The 20,719-nt window shown below is 46.0% G+C and overlaps 1 protein-coding gene across 1 annotated transcript in view; it reads left to right on the top strand.

Annotated features, from left to right (window-relative positions):
- The window catches only part of LOC126528232 (uncharacterized), a 160,594-nt gene that overhangs the window by 93,112 nt on the left and 46,763 nt on the right, over positions 1-20,719 (top strand). Inside the window, exon 3 of the mRNA XM_050176117.2 lies at positions 15,527-15,750. Coding sequence (XP_050032074.1) covers positions 15,527-15,750 — 224 coding nt within the window. The remainder of the gene's footprint in view (positions 1-15,526; positions 15,751-20,719) is intronic.

The following is a 20,719-nucleotide window of genomic DNA, read 5'->3' as shown; positions in this document are numbered from 1 at the left end:
GACACCGCTTCTTTTAATAACATCCACGCCACTTTTATTAGGCGTTAATTTTATTTCAAGCGCGGAGACTCCGGCAACATGAAAGCGTGACAAAGTGCACGTTTACAAGAAGTTACCGTGTCTGCAGACTACAGTGAATATACGCTGACTGAGCGGCGTTCACAATTGAAAGCCGCTCCCCCGTGCAGCTCCCAGAAGCGGACCCCCTAACGACCTTGAAAGGGGGGGGGGGGGGCAGCTATAGAGCGGCACCTGTACGCTAACACGCATGTGCACTCTCATTGAATAGCGTAGAGAATACAAGCTATACTAAAGATAGAAATATAAAAATGCGCTCTGCGCAAAATCTATAGACGCATACACACAGCAGGAAGTGCGCGGTCTTCCACGAAAGAAAAGAGAGAGAAGAGGGGGGGGGGAGGCTGCCGCGAAGGTAAGAGTGGCCTAGAAAAAAAAGGAATGCCCGCCTGGATGATGACTGCACCTAATTTAGGCGTGGATGTGTTCTGCGCGTTCTCTCCATTATACGCAGAAATGCCTCCGGGGCTGCGGGGCAATGAGTGGAGTGTAATTTGGCGGCGCGCCGACTAGCCGATCTGTATGGAGTGTGGGTCGGTAAGTGCGTGGGGAGAGGAAAGCGAGGAGGGGGAGGGGGGAGTGTTGCGATCGCCTTTAAATGCCTCCCGCCGGGCTGGTATGAGCCGCCGCCTCGTAACTGTGTATACCTTTTACCATGCTCTTTTTCGCCTACGATTTGCGCGGGACGCGTCCTTGAACGAGGAAGTGTTGCACATAAGTACCGTGTTAACGCGACTTTAAGGAGACAGCGAATGAAGAGCTACGCTATAGATAACTTTGGTCCGGTCTTTATTTATTTATTTATTTATTTATTTATTTATTGCCTGTTTTGTACTTCTATATCAAACAACAAATGACATTTGAGAAAACAAGATAAATTAGCAAGTTTTCAGCACCAAGTGTCAGCCATACAGGGGCTGACTAAATTCTTTGAGCGCAGTCAGGGGTTCCACCCTTGACAGCCACGCAGGTACACAATCTTGTGCTTTCTGAATTTCCACAAATCTCGACATGCATTCTCGGAAAAGCATTCGTGCAGGCCGAGTATCCGGATCGCAGTGATACCCTGTGATCCGGATAAAAAAAAAAAAAAAAAAAAAAAACTTTGGTCCGGTAAAGTATTCATTCTATACTTTATCTTATAGCTTATTAGGTGCAAAAAAGGGCTGGTTACAAGCGGCAAAAATGTGAAGCATTCTTTCAAACCTTTGTTTTCATTTAATTCGCGGGTGCCGATCAAATGCCGATAACTAGCCCTATTGCGTTTCTCGAAGGCGCCTGGACTTTACGAACGCTCGGAACTTTCAGCGAACGCTCCACTGCGAGTGTGTTCACAATAACTGCCACTCTGTCATTTTTCTTATCTTTTCTTTTTCTTACTTATTTTCCCGCTTTCCCCAAGTTTCGGGTAGCCAACCGGGCACATACTTAATTAACCTACCCTGCTTTTCCGTCTTGATCTTTCTCTCTTTATAGCGGAGAAGTCGAAATCTATCCTTCGCTTTCATGAATTTCCTAGCAAAACCGCAGTGTAAGTGGGTCGCAAATTTCAAAGCGTTTTCTCGCATTTTTGCTGATTTCTATGCAAAAAAAAAGCTATTTTTACGGGTCTAGACAATTTCATTGCTTACTGGCGGTACGCCAGTATTTAATGAAATTGTCACTTACTATAAGCATTTACCAATACAACAGTGCGAACTTAAACTATTTGGTTGAGGATCAACATTCCGAAAACAAAAATAAAAGCGCTATAGCCACGGGAATACGGAAGAGCGCAAGTGCTGAGTATTAGCTGGAGGTCTATTCGTAGGAAGGACAACCGTGGGAAGGACATGTGGAATATCAGTTGTGCGCAAACGAGCAAAGGGGCGCAAAGTTTATGACAGGAAAAAAATGGTAATCCACTCGGATGAAGAAACTTTCCTCCATTCTGCGAGCTTCCGCACGATGCCACATTTATCCTACGTATGCTTCGAGAGGTCGAATAATTCGTCCTTGTTCCGAAAACCTACTAGCCTTCTGGTTAGCAGACGGTAGAGCGACCACCCCGGAAAGGCGTTGGTCCCGTTTTCAATTCACCGGACCAGGATGAATTTTTCTTCAACTGCGAATAAAAAACTCGCGTCTTCGCACGGCTTTCTGAGAAAGCCACCCTTATGAAAATGGTTATGTCCTTTATGTTTACTGTATGTTTCCCGCAGTTCACATGAGGAAATGTCCTTTATGTTTCCCCCATGTTGAAATTTGGCCACTGCTTTTATGTTTCCTTCATATGTCCTCCCTTTATGTATCCCTTAGGTTACCGTACTTTATGTTTCCTCCATGTTGAAATTTGGCCACTGCTTTTATGTTTCCTTCATGTGTCCTCCCTTTATGTATCCCTTATGTTACCGTACTTTATGCTTCCTCCATGTTGAAATTTGGCCACTGCTTTTATGTTTCCTTCGTGTGTCCTACCTTTATGCATCCTTTATGTGGCCGCAGTGATTAAATCCTGTATTTTACGTAGACATGCATAGATGACGAGTTCCGAGTACACATATTATATTTATAAACTTTTCCTGAGTTAAAAAGTTTTGCATTGGTTTTCATTGTAAGGTTACTGTTCCCTACATGATGCAGCGCACGGATTGGAAGTCTGCTATGGCACAGAAATTCATGCCAATTTGTTCTAAAATTACAAACTAATTAGACTTCATAGATTATTTCAGTATAACACTTGGAGTACCACTACGTTCTTCACTGCAGTGCTGCTGTTCTAGTTATGTCTTTATTACTAATATAAAATGTAATGTTTGGATGGAAAGGTCAGTTTGGATCAGTGCTTGCACTTTTAAAAGAACGTTTTGACTATACTTTGCAAAGGTTTGTCTGAAACTACGAACAGTTTATTGGACTATCTGGATGTTACTTCAAACTGCCACGTCTGCTCACAGCAGACCTCTGGAATGTGGTGCTTGGGTGACAGCTCACAAGGCACCTGAAAAACAAAACAAAAGCCAATCTTTTTCACTTATCCAAAAATATTCATATACGGAAGAACAGCCTGGCCTGTATGCACACAGCTAAGAAACGTGGAGCAGTCAAAAACAGCTCATAAAGACATCAGGGCAACACAGAAGCTTTTAACTAACTGTTTGAAACAGACTGAGCTGCCAGTCCGCTCAGGTATTAAATTGCTCACAAATTCTGTTAAACATTTCTGCAGCAGCTGCTAAGCAGTGCATGACCTTTAGGAGTAGGCAACTGGCCAACAAATCTTTGTGTGCCTGCTTGTACAGATGTCTCATAGTTATATCTCAAGTGGTTACACTGTTATATGGTAAAATTCAGGCGGGAATAAAACCAGCCGCAAACATCAGACTACCTGGGAAATTATCACCAAAACTTAAATATCTAGTTAATCAAATGAACAATCGTTTACGAAGGGTCTAAAACCTAGGCCGCGATTTCGTAGCGATCCCTTTTCCGATGCTACTCCTTTTGCTCATTGATCTGACCGACATTCCGCTATCGTTATTAACTAGAACAGCCAGCCGTGGAAGGTGGGTTATAACAGTTTCAAACATCCAGCGCAAAGCATCGCAAGAAAATCGCATCCCTTATTCGGCAGTGCTACAAGCCACTGTCTTTAACAATCGCAGGAACTGACATCCTGTTCTTCGGATGAAAATATTAATGAAAACGAGCGTCTGATTGACATGCCTCGATTAAAAAGAAATTTCGCTGTTGTAATGTCGGTCTATATTTGCCCTACAATATAAAAGAAATACGCGAGCACGTCGAAGAACACTAACAATGCAGACAAGTTCTCGCGAAGCTGGACTTCAAACTGAACACTATCAATAAAGTAATCTTCACACAAGCTAATATATGTTCAAGTGTCAAACATCGTAGTCGCGTGCCAACTCGCGATGCCCGTGACACATCGACATGCATTACACACGTAACTTGCGGAAATTCTTATCTACGGAAGAATTTCTTGCCGGGAAACTACCGAGAAAACAGTAACTTTCAGCGTTTACGTAAATATTTGCCCATTAAGTCCGAACAATCAGCGGTGGTAGCACATCACTCCATAAAGCAAGTAAGCGGTAAGAAATAATACATTTCACGGAAACTCCCCTCGTGAAACGCTTTGCTAAATGTGCACAGCAACATAGTCAACGTACGCTCAGAAAGTGTTCTGTTGTCGTTCTACAAAGCTTACTACATGAACCAAAAGCTGCGAGAATGCGCGCAAGCGTCAGACCTGCTTACCTTCAATGTGGTCAGCAAACGGCTTCTTCGTCTCGCAGGCAACACGCGACGACGCTCTTTCCGGCGCGAACACTGTCGAATTGCCGATGAACACCAGCGCACGAAAGCACAACTTTCAACAAATTCTTCCACGCACCATAATTCGAAGCCACAGTACCAGGTATTCCACGAGCGAACGCGGACAGGCGAGAACAAAGGCAGCTCGGACGAGCGCTGTAGTACACATAAGACACTGGCGTATCACAGGAAACATAAGGCGAACTAATGGCGTTACACGAGTCCAGAGGTTTCCTGATGGTTAATGCACACGGTACGGATCACAGTTTGTTTAGGCACTTCGAAAATATGATTAAGTTACCATGTAACTGCAACGAGCACTTTCACCGCTCACAGCAACACAACGTGACTCACCGTCAACCGTCACACTGCGGCAGCGCCGCACTGCGGTTAAAAAGTGAATTTAGCCTCCGAGATCTACATTTCCTTTTAGGGCGTGCATTTTGGAAAAGCACAGCCTTCGAGATTTAAAAAAAGTCGTTGCTGGAAGGAAGGCTGGTATTTAAACACAAATTATTGAGTTTAAAGTGTCTTGGTGCGCTGCCTTGTTTTTTTAAAGTATGCGCAGAGATTTTACACGAACTATGCGCGAACTTTTGCCGACGGACACGAGCCAATCAGCGCGCATCATGTGCCGCTCCGTCTACTTGGGATGGCGGACGGTGTCCGGCACGGAGGAAGGAAACTAAGGAGAGGCCCTACCCCACGGAGGAAGGAAACTAAGGAGAGGCCCTACCCCACGGAGGAAGGAAACCAAGGAGAGACCCTACCCCCTCCGCGCGCTAGGAAAAAAGTGTGGCGGAAATGACGTAGTAGGTTCTCATTTTTTGTGCTGCTTTTTTATTTTTTCTGTTGTATGGCCACGCCTTTTGGGCCACAATGGCGGCGTTGTTATGGTTTTGAGCGCTCACACGTGTTGCTCTGGTAGGTTTCGGGCCGTGGCAAAGGCGCTGAGTGGGCGGGTTTGCGTTAGTCACCGTGTCTTGTTGCGCTGTGTTACCTGCACCGTGCTCTGCCACATGTTGCGCGAGCGCGCGCCACACCACGCGCAACGCGGCGTGGTTTCGCGAAAGATGTAAACAAGAGAGGAGGGTGGCCCAAAAGGCGGAGCATCGCCATGAGCAACGCCGAATTCCGGCTTCACTTTTGCTTCACAAAGAGTGACGTCAGGGCCTCTCCTTAGTTTCCTTCCTCCGTGGTGTCCGGGCAGCCGCGATAGCAGTGACACCCACCAATCAGAAATTCGGAATCGCCACGCATATACACGCCTCTTATGGCGCCCAGTGGCGTGTTTTTGAGAATGTCAAGCCTCATCTTGAATAGGTGGAACCATATTTCCTCATAGCGTAAGGAATAAAGGCGACAAAATGTGGCGATGGCTGGCTTGCAGCGGCAGCGGAACTTCGGCCAAAGTGAAACAGGCGTACTGCTTGCATGCTCGCGTAATCAAATATGGCCATACTCCGCACACAACTTTCATACTCAGCCAACTCACAATTATAAATTGTTCAGTTGTACGCCCAAGCAAGCATTTACGGGATCCACGCTGCCCTACTTCTACGCGTGCTAATTTCGACACAGCAGTTACTCGTACTTGTGGTCAGCGCGAAAGCGACACGGACTAAAGGAGGAAACACAACAACACGGCACTGTTTCTGCGGAGTGTTTGTTCCTTGTTTCCGCGTTGCTTTTGCGCTGTTGCTAAAGGTACGATGAATCGTAACCAACTCGCCCACTTTTCTATCTCGCTACAGCAATCACACGCAGTTTTGAAAAGAAAGGGACCTTTAGCATCAACCGCCGGTTCTGCATTGGTTAGTGACCAAACTTTTGTGTATAATCTGTGTGAGTAGTAGAGAAAAGGTATCATGACAAGGCCAAGGGCTGAAAAGAAAATAGCGTAGAAAAAGTACCATGTCAAAAAGTGCTTCGAAGATCACGGTTTTGAGCTGGAGCAGTGGCAGCGTCTCCCGAAGTTCGAGTTTTTTTTTTTTTTTCAGCTTAGAGCATCAGAAACGTTATAGATATTCAATTTCACTACATTCTTTCGAACTAGGCGTTCTGAAAGTTAGCGGCAGCTCCAGTTGAGCTTTGGAGGTGGAAGCGCTTGCATTTCCCGATGATGGCTGCAAAGAAATCTTACGAGCGTAATATAGAGACAATCATAATGTACGTATTAGATATTTATGTGTAATGAGGCTATCATGAAACCAATATAACACCGCGAACAGCTACTTAAATGGTTGTATAATCATATACGCTCACAGAAAAGCGGCGGATTGGCCGCGGAGGCGTCCGCCTGTTTTGCGGTTCATGTAGCGCAAGCCATCGAACACTGCGCGTCGTGCCACCGCGTCTCCAGCCGCCGCGCAATTGTTATTTGTCGTGAGGGATTATTCGCTGCATGAGGCTTTGATGTAGTACGTATGTACTGTTGATGGCGCGTGGTGATCAATACGGCCAAGATATATAGGGAGGGGGAGGCAGGCGCACCCCCCCCCATTTTTTTCTTACTTTGATACGCCAGTAGTTAAAGTTAATACATCGTTCAGGTAGACGATCTATCTGTAGCATGTGTAAAAAGATAATCACTGGGCGCACTCTATGTTACCTGGATGTGCACTCGAGGGAGTACACAGCCAGGTAACATAGAGTGCCCACAGAGGTAACATAGTGCTCATATATATATATATATATATATATATATATATATATAAGCCAGACATGTAAATTAAGTAGATTATTTCCCAAACTGGAGGCGAAGCGGAGCATCTGCAAGACGCCTGCTATGAGAACCGTCTTAAACATTCAATCAACTATATTTGATAGCCTACCTGGCACAAAACTTTCATGAAATTCCTGCATATTAGGTTAAATACTGCAGATTTCTGCATCTGACTTGCTACTGGAGAATAGCAGGTTGAAAAAGTAAGAAATAATTTTTATATTGAGAGAATGCATGGCATAAATCATTATATACACCATCATATATTTCATGGCACACTCAATTTTCCGCACAATATAGCCACAATTAGTGCCGGTCGGCATGTCTAGTGCGAGGTGGGCAAGCAGTGCCTTTTCCCTGAATCTGCGAGTGCCTAACATACAGTACAGATAGCTCTAACTGTACTATTTGCAAAAGATGCTCACTGCGGACATTCTGTTACCTACATGTGCACTCAAGTGCACATGTAGGTAACATATAAAGAGTGCATGCACCATATATAGATTAATGCTCTGTGTTACCTACGTGTGCGCTGAAGTGCGCACCTAGGTAACATCCCACCGTAAACACAAAGGGCACATCCTACAATAATTATTATAAGGGTTGTTTTCTTGGGGCAAAGGAAAGGATAAGTCAAGATTTAGTACTTACAATGACTCTGCAGAGTGTATCAATGGCTGTCACACAGTACAGATATCTGCCTGTATTATATGTACAGGCAGTTGTTATGTGCGCTCTATGTCACCTACATGTGCACTCTAGTGTACACTCAGGTAACACATAGTACAAACCCAGTTAACATCCTGCCGTAAACATAAAGGACACATCCTAGAGGCATAATAAAGGTCACTTCCTCGAGGTATACGTTAGGATGAGTAAACATGTGGTACACACAAAGTTGGCGTCCCGGAGGTCACACAAAGGACAAGGAATCATAAAGGTCACATAGGGCACAAGAAGGAAACATAAAGGAAACATAAAGGCAATGACCATTTTCATAGGGGCACGTGGGTTTGCCTTACAGCTTTGCTCTGTAGTATAAGGCAGATTACAATTTTCCCGGCAGTAGCGTGCTAATAAAGTGAAGCTTTCTCTGCCTCTTTCTTCGACTTTCCCGCTGCGCCTGCTGGCATGGCTGGTCGTTAATTGTCTTGCCGGATAGATCATATACAGGACGACATTCTTATCGCCATAACCCTGCGTGTGGTCCTTCCTGCGTTGTCATGTCGACGTGGTCGTTCCATCATCCGTCCTTCGTTCGTAGCGATTCCACTGTCGTCATGCTGACGGCTTCTCCTTTGAGAAGGCGAGCTATAGTTGCGGGAATATTGCGCTGGGCGGCCAGGATCGGCATTGCGTTGCCGTCGTTCCGCCGTCTTCACGTCGTGGTCATACCGTTGTCATCCCTGCTGGCTATACAGTCTCGCCTAACTGACCAGTACCGGACACAGCTGCACAACAGACGCCGGATATATAATGAATATTGAGACGGCCCGCAGCCGTCGTGTAGTCGCCGTCACTTTGCCGCAGTGATTTTACTGTTCATCGTGCCTTCGTCGTCGTGTCGTCGTGCCAGCACGGTCTTTTCATTTTTATTTCTTCGCCGTCGTGCCATCCGCGTCCTTCCAGCGTCGCCATCAGGTTGTCGCCACGCCGTGGTCGTCGTCATCCCATGACCGCTATGCCTTCGTCAGAACATCGACGCCATCATTCCGTCATCGTTATGTCATTGTCGCCATCGTATCGTCGTCGTGCAATCGTCTTCATGCTGCCTTGGTCGTTCGATCGTTGTCCTTTTGTTGCAGTGGTTCCAGTGCGGCCGTGCCAATGTCGTCGTCATGGGATAGTCGTCCTACAGTCACGCTCACGCCATCACCCCGTTGCCTTCGTCGCCATGCCTGGCACGTTTACAATCGAGCGCGACAGCCTTAGCTTGAGTAGCGCGGCTTCCGGTGCAAACGCGTCCAGCTGGGTCGCGTTATCTCTACTTGCGAATTCGCTCTAAGCGGGAAGAGTGTTCTTGACAAGCACCAATCGAAGCATCGCTTAAACTTATTCCCACAGCACTTGGGATCCGCACATCTTTTTCTTTAAATACACAATACCAACTAAGTTACTAGCTAACTAGAACGAGCAGGAGCTGTCGAAGTCTATGTCACGCGTAGCTAATGAAGTAACTTCAAAGCCACCTTTCGTTGTTGCAACCTTTTCTGAGCCCTTCCAATATTCGAGGCGTACGATTTATTATTCGAGCTCAACTTAACAATAATTTTAGGTGTCCCTTTAAGGAGGCGCCAATAACGATATTAGGTTAAGCTGCGTTAGCAAATAACGCCCGCACAGCGGCAAAACTGCCACTCGACCTTACCACAGAGGACGAGTGCGAGCCGCAAAAGACGCACAAACGAAAGACCAGGGCGACGCCGCGATGAAGTTTCAGAACCAGTTCGTCACGACGTCACGGATTTCTAAAGCGTCTGTTCAGGTGTGGCCAAGTTTCTACCGGTAAGGACCCTAGATTGCATTCTAAGGAAGGCAAGGAGTCCTTCTAACAAGGCAAGCATTCGCAAACAACATAGACCTATATAGCTGGACCAATTCCAACGTCCCTCGACTAGATTTAAAATACATAAGCTAGAATTACTCGTTCAGCTACACGAAAATAACACTCGGCGATCTTCACACGCGCTATCCGTGCCTGCAGTGTGGCACTCCACGTTTCCAAACAACGTCTCTGCGAGCGCGTTCGTAATAATTTTTTTCTATACTGAACTCGTGCGATGATATACGAAGGAACGCGCGCTGCCCTCGTTAATGTCAAACGCCGGGCGCTTAAATTCGTGTTAATACGGTACGTGCGACAACACAAATACAAAAAAAGAAAACGTGGTGTGCGGCGCTTGACTTGTCCGGCAATTCCGCGTACATGCCCAATGTACTCCGATACGCTACTATTGCGTCGAGATCAGCGACGATACGGATCGTTCGCTCGTTAAAGCCGGAATATATAGGACGTCCCGTTCTGGACGCAAGCGTTCGGGGATAATAGATTCATCAGCACGCGTTCCTCTGCTTCTCTCTTTCTTCTCGTTTTTCTTTCCTTTCACAGCCTCAGAGTAAGCCAGTAGGTCGTTTAGTTCCCGGAAACTAGGGCGTGTTAAGTTAGCAGAGAAAAAGTCTCGTTTAGCGGTAAAATTGATAGAGGCGCGCTTTCTGTTTGAGCGCACGGCCATGTGTAGATGCTGGGAGCGGCCGCAAAGCCGTTCGATCACCGGTTTCTTGCGACAATTGTACTTGATCACGCGATAAACTGGCACTATAGCGATACTCTAGGTCAGACTCGTAGACTGTGCTGCTGTCTACAAACCTCCAATTTCATGTTTTCGAAAGAGAATATAAGGACGACTTACTGGGCGGCGAGAACCTATGAGGTCGAGCATTACTCTTTTTTTTTTCAATTTCGTGCCAGAACCACAGCACTTGGCAACGTTATAGTAGGAGATTCACAGATTTCTGCGTACTTTCCAGTATCTTTGCATTTATTCCTGTGTGTTAGTGTGCAATGGAGGTGAGCGAATTCGATATTTTCGATGAAATGAAATTATTTTCTATTATCTTTTTATAGCCTGATTTTCGTACTCGATGAAATACATTCAAATTCCAGTTAGAAATACTTCTAATCGAGGTTATGACATTCAATACAAAATTGTGATGGGCGTACGCTGGCACAAAAGGATATCGGGTACCTGATTACTATTTTTAAGTATACTGCTGAATACTGCTGTTAAGTATACTTTTTTAAGTTGTATGCATTTTGTTCTTGATCTTTCCTTTTGTCTTTCTTGTCGTCATTGAGTACCAAATTAGAAGGTTTATTGTATGCTGTTCTGGAGCGCATAAATACACAATTCAAACAGTTCAATTCAATACTCTTACCACGTAACTCCAGCATGACTGTTGCAATAAACTTGACTTGACTAGACTTGACAAAAGAGTGCCTTTATACTTGCACCTTCTCGCACCGTACTAACCGGCTTAGCAGGTGAGCTATCTTGCGTCTTTATATGGCGACCTGTAAAACGAAGTATCTCAGAAATGATGACTTTGTACGCCTGAATGTCCAGCGGCGCGAGCTTCTTGGAGTGACAACTGAATCTCCTGGGAAAATACATGTGCAGGGAAATTGGTTTCCGAGTCGGAGATGGCGACACACCGACATGCTATTGTGCGGACGACTGTACATGACGTCACAATCGGCATTTCTCTCGCTTAACGGGCCTGTTCGAATTTAGAGACTCTGCACAATCGGACTGCCGCAATATCACGACAACAGGTTACAAGAAAGATTAATAAACGGTTAACGATAGCCTCGGCCTGACGTTTCCACGTTTTATTTTTTCTCTTCTTCTTTTTGACGTCGCGAGGATCTATTGTGGCGACTTCGACAAGGCGTCGCCCCCGGCCGTCTTCAGCTTTTGATCGTTTTCCGAATGTACCAAGCCTCCTGCCTCGCTTGCAGAGATCGCTGTATGCTGTGGGTTTAACAGGAGGGCATACGCACCTAAATGCAAATGCCCCTTCCGGCGTTTAATTTCTGCTCCCACTCACGGAAGTCTCGCGCGTGACATTCATTTGCATTTCAGCATAAAGTCTATACAAGAAAACAAAACTCTAAACTGAAACGCCATTCAACAGTAAGTCTGAGTAAAGTAACCTACATCACCACCAAAGTATATCTACGTGCATAAGTGGTGGAGGCGGCGGGGAAAAATTGTTTCCACACAGCAGCTAGAAACCAGGCGCAAGAAAGGACGTGGCAACATACACAATACAATATTCGCGAAATTACAGGATATGATCGTAAATAATGTGGACTTCGAAAAGTCGGAAAAAAGTTAAAGAGAAAAATATAGTCCACTCACAAGAACCTCATTAGTAAAGCGTTTTTTTTTTTTTTTACACATGACATGAATCTTCATGTGTTAGTTTAAAACGTATTTGCTATATTTAATTAGAAGACAATAAGCCAATGTTTGAAATCCATAACCGATAGGTGGGCGTGGACTAATCAGTGTTCAGTGTGTAGGTTGAGGCGAGGTGAGGTATTCTGGCAAAATATAGCAACATTAGTCACGCCAGATGGCGCGCACATACGCTGCAGACAAGGGTGTCAGAGCACATCGGGCAACTCACAGCGTCGTCGGGTTCGGGGTCCCGGGCCCATGTTTCAGAGGCCGCCTCAGCCTGAAGCCTCCAGAGAGAGACTTAGTTGCTCCACCCGGATGATATCAAAATGAAGACAGCAGACACACAGTGGTAATTGTAGCACGCACGTGTGTCCCGTCTGAGAGGAGGTTTTCGGACAACGAAAAAGGAGCAAAGATCAGGGGCAGGAAAAAGCCAAATTTCCATTCACCTGAAGGGTGGCATAGTTGGACAGTTACACATATAGTTGCGTGTACTTATGCATGTATAGTTGGCGTATGGACTAACAAGTTAAGGCATACTGCAGTCAAGTACTAGTTAACATATCAGTCAAAACAACACAACTGCAGTATCGGGACAGCGACGAAGCAGCAATGCCAACAGAAAACGACAATATCACATAACATACGGGGCGACAGAACAAGCAAATGAATGAATAAGACTCTTATTTCAAAGAATGGCATGGCTCTCGGCGTGTTGGGAATTAGGCGAGAAAGGGTGCGGGTTAGGAGATCTTTAGGCTAAGTGCATCTTCATCTCAGTCGTTGTTAGTCTGGCATGCGTATGTTGACCCTTATACCGCTCGAACAGCCCTTTTACTAAAAGAAGAAAGAAAAAAAAACGTTTTTTTTTTTTTTAATTATCGTTAGTATTGGCCAAAAGCGCCACTGTCTGATTCTATTAGCTTTTATTCTACCCGCCGCGGTGGCGCAGGCGTTCTGCGCCCGAGCAGGATGTCGTGGGTTCGACTCCTCGCCTCAGTGGCCGCTTTTCGATGAGGGTGACATGTAAAGACGCTCGTGTACTTTTATTCACGCGCCCACTAAAGAACCGCAGACGGTCAAATAAAACCGGAGTGCCCCACCGCGGGCATCTCCCGCAGCGCCAGTGTTGATTTGGGGGCGTTAAAACCCCTGTGCCAATCAAGGAAATTCTCTCTCTCGCACACACACACAAAGACACACAAATCTCAATGACGTGTTGCATGAGTTGCTATGGCAGTTTTGTATAATGGACGGAGAATGAAGTTGTATAGCGTACGTATGCTATGATCATGGAAGCTAAGTATGGACAGCTGGGCTAGTTGGTCATGCCGATCATGGAAGGCCTTATGTACAGTCATATAGGGATACATATATAGTCTGGTGAGTGCTTCCGCCAGGGTTACCACGAGCGGAAGCAACACTTCTGTGCCGCCATTGGCTCGGCGTGGCATTCCTTCCGCATTGGAATGGCCGACACCCCTACTTGCGACACCTGCGGCTGCGAAGTGCAGGTGTCCCTCCTCGTGCACCTCCTCTGGGACTGTCCCTGTTACAATGTGACAAGAAAGGTGCTCGTGACCGCGCTCGAAAAACTGGATAATCGCCCCTTCACAGAGGAAAAAGTTCTAGGACACTGGTCCAGACGGGTTTCGGTACTCAAGGCCTTAAAAGCTTTGCTGAAGTATTTAAGGGCTTGTGAATTGTGCGACCGCCTTTGACTGTTGTAGCGCAGAGCATCGCGTTACTGTGTGAATTTTTCTCGTTTTTTTTTTCTTCTTTCACCTTTTATTCCCCTTACCCCTTTCCCCAGCGCAGGGTAGCCAGCCGGTATTCACACTGGCTAACCTCCCTGCCTTACGTTTCCCTTTTGTCTCCCTCTCTTGTGAGCGCTTTTAAGAACGTTCTTACTCATCACGTTTCTCGATTTCCTGGGGTCTGCTACCACTTCCCTTCGGCGTGAAATTTTCAGTCCGAGGAATTCGAAATGCCGGCCCCCATAGCAAATCGACATAGCAACCCAATTGGTGATTGATTAGTGACGTCACTGATATATTCAAGATGGCCGCCAATTGATGGCGTCACTGATAAATTTAAGATGGCGGCCCCCACAGTAAATCAATAGCAACTAATTTGTGTTTGGTGACGTCACGTGACTGTGACGTCATAATCCAAGATGGTGGCTAAATCCTGGTGCTACTGATGACGTTGTAATCCAAGATGGTGGATAGAAGTGAATCCACGTGATTATCACGTCATAATAAAATACGGCAGCATAGTTTAGGAATCTCAAATCCAAGATGGCAGCTAACTTCGGGTGCCAATGATGACGTCATAATCCAACATGGTGGCTAGAAGTGAAACCACGTGATTATGATGTCATAATCAAAGATGGCTGCATAGTTTCGGAATCTGAAGTCTAGAAGATGGTGGCCAAATTCGGGTGCCAATGTTGGCGCAACGGTTCAATATGGCGGGCAGAGGTGGAACCAAGTGATTATGACGTTATGGGACGAAATGATGCCATAGTTTCGGTTCCCAAAATCCAAGACCGCGGATCTTGGTGTGACGTCATAGCCGAGATGGCGGCCACTAAAACTCACCCCCAACATAGATCATATACCGGGGCAGTAAAACCGTCCCGTTACGGGACCGCTATACATACATACATACGTTCGTTCCGCTATATATACTCGGACAACAAGGGGTAGCCATCCGGTGACAGTTGTGTACCGAATTTCGTATTGAAATAAAGCTCTATGGGCGGCGGTACATAAATAAAGCCACGATTCAACAATGCATATACATTGTATACATGGAATTACTCGTTGAAACCTACACAGGTCGCACCGAAAGCCGAATTCTAGGCCCACCTTGACCCCCCAAACAAGCAGATTCCGATTTCGGACGTATCTTGAGAGGTTTGTAACTCGACAAGGGGTAGGCGTATACAAATGGAACCGATACCAAATGATTTGCCTTGACGAGATCTATCGGAAAATACGGGTAGATTAACCTAATCACGTGCAATATCTTTTTGCAATATATCTTTCCAATCTTTTTTGCAGTATAGATATTGCACTTGTAGTCATATATGGCAGTATATATTGATATTGAAACGTTCCGTGCGCATTCCAATAATTCCGTGTAATTCTTATGGAAGGTTTGCGGGATTTATACGGAATCCATATAGATTCCGTAAGAATTATACGGAAACATGCGGAATTACTGGAATTGCACACAGAACGTTTCAATAGGAATGACCTCATGCGTACCCACATATGGCATTATAAGGCATTATATGCAGTTATATGTGGCAGTATATGGTCTTACTTGCACGCTTATACGTATATGTTCATATATAAAGCATACAAAGAAGCCATATATATATAGCATTTCCATCTAAGGGATCGTCTTATTATTTCCCCCCGCGGCGCAGTGTCGGCCAACTGCGACAAGGGCTTCATGACCATCTCGGTTCTGACCGAGGAGCCCTTCAACGGCATCCTGCACACCAGAGACACCAGCGACCCTCGGGGCATCGTCAAGGAGCTGCGTCGCAGCCCCTGCATCGCGTACGGCACCGGAGGCCTCAACACCTCGCTGCGGATCTCCCTGTTCCCGGGCCCCGACGACGCGCTATACTGCGGCGTCAGGAAAAAGGTACGTCCACCAAGAGAGAGAGAGAGGGGGGGGGAATGCAGGGAGTTTAACCAGAGGCGAGTTCTCGGTTTGCTACCCTGCAAACGTCCGCCAAAGGGAGTATACAATGTTGGGCGTGTACACGTAGGGCTTGCCGTCGGCTTAGTTGGCACACGTTTCTTTCTTTCTTTTTTTAATCCTGGATGAAACGGCACAGGAGAAGAGGACAGGACTGTTGCCAGCTCGGATTGTGTTGTCGTTCGCAGTAGTTCATGCGCAGCGAAGAACAACATTAACAGAACGAAGTGTCTAAAGGTATACGACGCGCGAACGTTTACTAAAAGATACGTTCAACGGATCCCTCGATATTTATTTCCGTGACGTATTTGGTTGATCTTAAAGATACGGCGGATCCATAAGGAGAAACGTCCTCCACAAAGTCGCATCCCGCGCAGCTTCACACTACCTTCAGAGTGGTTAGAAATTCGTACAGAACTGCGCATTCTACGCGCATACTTTGCCGTCCTAACGTGTACTGTCACCAACGGGATAGGTCGGATGTGGTACTTGCATGAAAAAAGAAAGAAAACTGCCGGATTCCTCTAAGGCACCTGTAAAAAAAAAGAAAGTTGAAGGGATACGTCGGATGTATCTTAGCCGGAGCCTTAAGAGAAACTCCATTCTGCGATTTCAGAATAAAGAAGCAACACATGCGTAGATACACATCGTCCCCATTTCACAGCGAGACTGTATGTGGTAGTTCCACGACATTTTTCTTTTATCGTTAATTTTTTTTTTTTTTTCAGCGGGGGCAGCGCGTGGACAGCTATACCGAGGAGGCACGGGCGCGTTATACAGAGTGGCATCGGCGCAGCGTGTAGGGGCATTTGTCGAATACAGCGGAGAGTAAAGAAGTACTGAGTTCCGATGTAGTGAATCCTGTGAATATACTTCGGCTATGGCGAAGTATACTTGTAGCAGATATACAGGGAACCGCTTCCACAGAGAAGCAGGTTTCGCTTAGTTAGACCCACAAAACTTCCGATGGGTATGTCGACGAGTTATTCAAATTATCATGTACTTTATATATATATATATATATATATATATATATATATATATATATATATATATATCTATATATATATATATATATATATATATATATATACTTGTATTCGGCGGCGTCAAGACTAAACGCTTTTGTGCAACTGCTTTGCCGCTTAGCATGTGACCTTTGACACCCCGTGACAGGCTAATGTTCGGTAAATGTGCTGACTAAATTCACTACTCGCGAAGTCACTCACGTACTCCATTGCATACCTTGTTTGTTTGTTTGTTTGTTTACGCGCGGGAACGCTTATTTGGTTACCTTCTGACGTCTTGCCGAGTTCGCACGTAGCCCCTAAGATCGGTGGCGTATCCAGTAATTTTTTTTCAGCTATGGGAGAGAGAGCACGCACTTATTTGGGGGCCGGCAGGGTGAGGGGTACAGGGGGGGGGGGGGGGTGAGCAGGCCTCACACTAGCAAAGAAATTTCGGTGAGGGGGCTGGGGGTGGGGCCAAGCGTCCGGTGTGCCAACCCGTGGCTACGCCACTGCCTAACGTATTGCAACAACGTAGACGATACACCTCTTCAATGACAACATAGATTATCACGCGCCTACATATAGTTGCCCAGCGAAAGCGGTAGCCACGCGATAAGGACATAGTTTCGATTTCCGCCTGTACCACCGCTTATTGCCGGTTCTTCAAAAGAGGACGCTTCTATAGCGATGAAAAGCTATCTCGTTACCTCGGGTGTGCGTTAACGTCTCTGTCGGTAATTAGCACCGTACACTGCATTTCATGTTTTGTCCACTTATTCACCTAATCGTGTAACATCTGCGCGTGCCGGGGTATGGCTGGTGCCAATGTGTTGCCATGCTTCGTTTCTTTCCCGCAAAAGCGGAATTCGTAGTAAGATGACGACCGCAGATTCCAACATCCATGCTGCAACCGCGCTGCCGCTATGGCTCCGTCACTCGACAGAATGACACGCGCAAGACTAAGGTGTCACGAGAACGTGAAGCCTGCGTATGGCGCAGTAACCGATGCTCCCGCTCCCCCCCCCCCCCCCCCACTTTCCTATGCGCTAGGGCGATCTAAAATGCTCCACCGACAACAGTTTAAAACATATCGCGTTAGCGGCTGATGTTATCTTTATGGCGTCGCCCAGTGGTTAAGAGATGGTAATGCATTGCCGGCAGCAGGCTTGGTGTGAGGCAGACGCGCCACTAAAGGCACCGAGATGCGGAAAATTAAAAGCGCGAAAGATAGAGCGGCGAGATGATAATCGCATGACGAAGCGTCGAGATTAAGCAACACACTTCGTAAAGCACAGAGGGAGCGGCTTGCATGATGCATGCAGGCGGGCTTTTGCAAGCGCCACCGGCGCGATGCAATTTGGTGGACGCATAAAAGCTCGTGATTTTTTTTTCTTCTTTTTTTGTGTGTGACGTGTAAGAATCGTGAAGCTAGTGGCGCGCCTTCATCATCGGGGACATCGCACCGGTGGGGTGTACGAGCCGCTCATCATGTGTGTACAGCGTGCTGTATGTAAATGTATATCGCATGTTTTTTTTTCTGGGGAAGGGGGGGGGGGGGCACATGTAAGTGCCCGTATGGTACATAAAGCGGAGACGTGACGGATCACCTGCGTATATCCCAGATCTCGGCGCTCAGATTAAACGGCGTCCATGGGCCGTGCTTAGAATGAGTGGATTTAATTACACCGTCTTTAGGACGTTTTTCTGCTGCGCCTCCCACTTGCACTGATATGGCTGACGACGTGGAAGCGTAGTCTAAATTACGTCGGCGAGTTCAGTGACTTCGGCGTAGTTCCGGCTGGTTTACGATAACAAAGACGGCTGCGCACTCCAAACGTACAGGGCCATTTAACGCCATTTATTTATTTATTAGTAGCGTAATACTACAAATACGACTGCGGATTTTAGCGAGATGGATACCGCAGAAATTGAAGGACACAAGCTTTCGCAAGCACGTGACCAATTCCGCTTAAGCAGGGCAACAGTAACACTTGTGCACCAGATGAAAAAAAAAAAAAAGGTTACTCGGAAATTACACCCAAAGCAGAAGTCAAACAATCGTGCACGTACAGGTTACCAATGGCAATATCCAACCAATACAGTATTGAAGAAAACACGTATTAAGACCTATAGCTTACAAGGAAAAATTCAAATTAGTTAGAGGGCAGTTCGTTTCAAAAAAAGGCAGAGAGGTCGGCCTGAGCTATGGCCTGGTATTCTGCAATGAAGACAGGCGAGGTGGAAGAAGAGGAGTGATGAGGTCAATAATCAGTATGGTGAAAACAAGAAAGTACTTATATGGACGTCCACTACGTTGCGACGCGTCTAAATCCGTGCGTCAAATGAGTTGACAGGACATGAAGTCAGCGTGTTTTCTTGAATTATCATCAGCAGCTGCGATCTTGTTTTTGGTCCTTTACTGACGTCAACGTGTTTTTTGTCCCGGAAAGCCTACGACGCATCAAGGAAGACAGATAAAATGCGAAGTCTTTCAACAGGAAACGAAGTCAATGCATTATGAAGTAAAATCTCATTGAAGGAACATAGAACATAGGTGGACATTCACGGTCAATCGTTAAATTTATCCATGAAACAGGACTTCGGCTTAAAGGGACACTAAGATGACAACGCTACATCAGTTTAGAATGACGAAGTATGGTTATAAATCTTTGTTTTCGTTCATTCGGCTAACAAAACTAATGACTGCGGGGAAAACAACAACATGGAGACCGAATATCCCTATTTTTTTATATCATGCCGTAGCATAGGCGCAGCGGTACAAGTCAGTATCACGTCGAGCATTTTAAAGTATTTGCTCGGGTTCAAGGCCGTATGGAAAAAGAAAAACCTTTCCAAGCATGTTACAGGGTGAGACGTCGGTTGCTTTAGAATAGAATGTAATGCGAGAACGGTTCGAAAAGTGCTGCGGGAGGCCGGTATACGTCCAATCTTTTCTACCCTTCGAGCGGGTGGGCGTGGTGTTTCTTTTAGGAGACAATTGCTAGCCAGCCTTTCTTTAAAAATAATATTTCTGGCGTTTTACGCGCCGAAACCAAATTACGATTATTAGTCACGCCGTAGTGGGGGGACTCGGGATTAATTTTTACCAAAATGTGGTTCTTTAAGGTGCACCCAATGCACGGTGCGCGGGCGTCTTTATTTTTTTTTTTTTGTCTTTTTTTGCGTTTCGCCCCCAATCTAAAAAGTGCCGTCGCGGCCGGGATTCGATAACGCGACCTCGTGCCTAACAGCGAAAAGCCAAAACCACTATATAAGCAACCACGGCGGACGCTTTTCTTTCCCTCTGTGGTGTCTGTATATGTTTACGTGATTAACGTTAATAATTAACAACAATTGCGCGTTTGCTTCGTTGCATTTATCAGTAGGAGCGGACCCGTCGAGCGGTCACGTGTATGCGTAATAGCCATTGCTTATTGCAAGTAATACAACATATATTGCTTAAATTACCGCGCGGAGAACGGCACCGTGTATAGACGAGCGATTGCGAAGAGCCGGCGTTTCTCTTCCGCGGCCGTGGAAACGGATGGGCTCTGATAGCCTCCTTACGGACTGCGTGAGACAATGTGCTTATTCCGTGAAAACAAAGAAGAAGAATTAAGCGCTAACACATTTACTAGACACTTATTTCGTTTCCTTATTTTCCTAAAAAAATCATAATAGTCTTTTAACCGCCCGATTTATGGCCAATATATACCCTAGAGTAGGAGAAAGAAAATAGCGGACAAAGTGGACAACTAGTGGACAAAGAAACACACACACATATATATATATATACGAGGTTTCGTTAAGGCTCGTGGCCCGCAAGAACGTCAGCAGCGCCTTCGTGGCGCGTAATGCACAAGTGCTGCTTTGCCATGGGCCGAGAATATGCCGTGTATAGT

The sequence above is a fragment of the Dermacentor andersoni genome, chromosome 9 (assembly GCF_023375885.2).
Source record: "Dermacentor andersoni chromosome 9, qqDerAnde1_hic_scaffold, whole genome shotgun sequence".
Taxonomy (NCBI): domain Eukaryota; kingdom Metazoa; phylum Arthropoda; class Arachnida; order Ixodida; family Ixodidae; genus Dermacentor; species Dermacentor andersoni.
This window is presented reverse-complemented; position numbering and strand designations above follow the sequence as displayed.